Source organism: Merops nubicus, unplaced genomic scaffold (assembly GCF_000691845.1).
Source record: "Merops nubicus isolate BGI_N331 unplaced genomic scaffold, ASM69184v1 scaffold29293, whole genome shotgun sequence".
In the NCBI taxonomy this organism is placed as follows: Eukaryota; Metazoa; Chordata; class Aves; order Coraciiformes; family Meropidae; genus Merops; species Merops nubicus.
In genome coordinates, this window is record NW_008597439.1 from 1 (window position 1) to 1,527 (window position 1,527).

General features: G+C 62.4%; 1 protein-coding gene across 1 annotated transcript in view; it reads left to right on the forward strand.

Annotated features, from left to right (window-relative positions):
• Positions 1-594: 594 nt before the first annotated feature.
• Positions 595-1,527, forward strand: part of WDR24 (WD repeat domain 24) — a gene marked incomplete at both ends in the record, with an annotated part of 4,732 nt that continues 3,799 nt past the window's right edge. The window contains one exon of the mRNA XM_008936706.1: positions 595-1,270. Coding sequence (XP_008934954.1) covers positions 595-1,270 — 676 coding nt within the window. The remainder of the gene's footprint in view (positions 1,271-1,527) is intronic.

The following is a 1,527-nucleotide window of genomic DNA, read 5'->3' on the forward strand; positions in this document are numbered from 1 at the left end:
AGCCACTCTGCCCCAGCCTGGAGCACTACAGGGGTGGGCTGTAGGCAGCTGCCACCTTGTCCCCCACACAGCTTGTGTTTGGTCACTGTTGGCTTGTGTTTGCTCCCATTTCCTTCCTTCCTCTCCCTGGGGGCAGTTGGGGTGTGCCTGGGACCAGCTGCTGGGGCGTGCGGGTCCCTCCTCATGAGCTGAGTGAGACACTGCAATACACTCAAACCAGCCTTTTTCCTTTCTGCTGTCCCTGGCAAGTGGAAGCCAGAGGTGGGGGGAACTGGCGGGACTGGTAGGCCCCCCTGCAATACACTCAAACCAGCCTTTTTTCCTTTCTGCTGTCCCTGGCAAGTGGAAGCCAGAGGTGGAGGGAACTGGTGTGACTGGGAGCCCTCCTGAGACACGTGTCTCTGAAGACACAAGGCTGTGAGCAGGGGCAAGAGGGAGGGTGCTGCCCGACCTGGTTGTCGGGGAGCGGAGGCTCCGGGGCGGGGTGTGGGAGGCCGTGACTGGACACAACCCCATCCCTGCCAAGCTGGGATGGTGGCAGGTGAACGGGCAGGGCTCCTGGCCCACGTTGGTGTCCCACCACCTCTCCTTCAGGGGCTGGCTGGCCACGGGCGGGCGGGACAAGATGGTGAAGGTGTGGGACATGAACACCACGCGGGCCAAGGAGATCTACTGCGTGCAGACCATCGCCTCGGTGGCGCGGGTGAAGTGGCGCCCGGAGTGCAAGCACCACCTGGCCACCTGCTCCATGATGGTGGACCACAACATCTACGTCTGGGACGTGCGACGACCCTTCATCCCCTCTGCCATGTTCGAGGAGCACAAGGACGTCACCACGGGCATCGTTTGGCGCCACCTCCACGACCCTTATTTCCTCCTGTCGGGCTCTAAGGACAGCACCCTTTACCAGCACATCTTCAAGGACGCCAGCCAGCCCATCGACAGGGCCAACCCCGAGGGGTTGTGCTACAGCCTCTACGGAGACCTGGCCTTTGCTGCCAAGGAGAGCCTGGTCTCCTCCGACTCCAACCGCAAGCCCTACGTGGGCGACCGGCGCCACCCCATCTTCTTCAAGCGCAAGCTGGACCCCACGGAGCAGTTTGAGTTCATCTCCTCCTCCAGCGCCCTCAGCGTCTTCGAGACCGACGTGGAGGGCGGGGGCATGGACTGGTTCGTGCACACTGCCAAGCAGTACGCCCTGGCTGGCAGGCCCCTGCCCGACCTCTGCGACCACAACGCCAAGGTGGCCAAGGGCTTGGACCGCAACCAGGTGAGAGCCGGCCCGGGGGCTCGGCCACGGACCTTTTCCACCCAAAGGTTGTCGTGGTGGAAGCTCGTGCTGATGATGACAAAGCGCCGCGTCCGGGATGGGGAGGAGAAAATGGGGGGCTGGAGAAGAGAAGGCTCCGAGGTGACTTTATTGTGGCCTTGCAGGATCTTAGGGGCGCCTACGAGAAAGATGGGGAGGGAATTTTTAGGCTCTCAGGTAGTGACAGGACTAGGGGGAATGGGGCAAAGCTGGCAGTG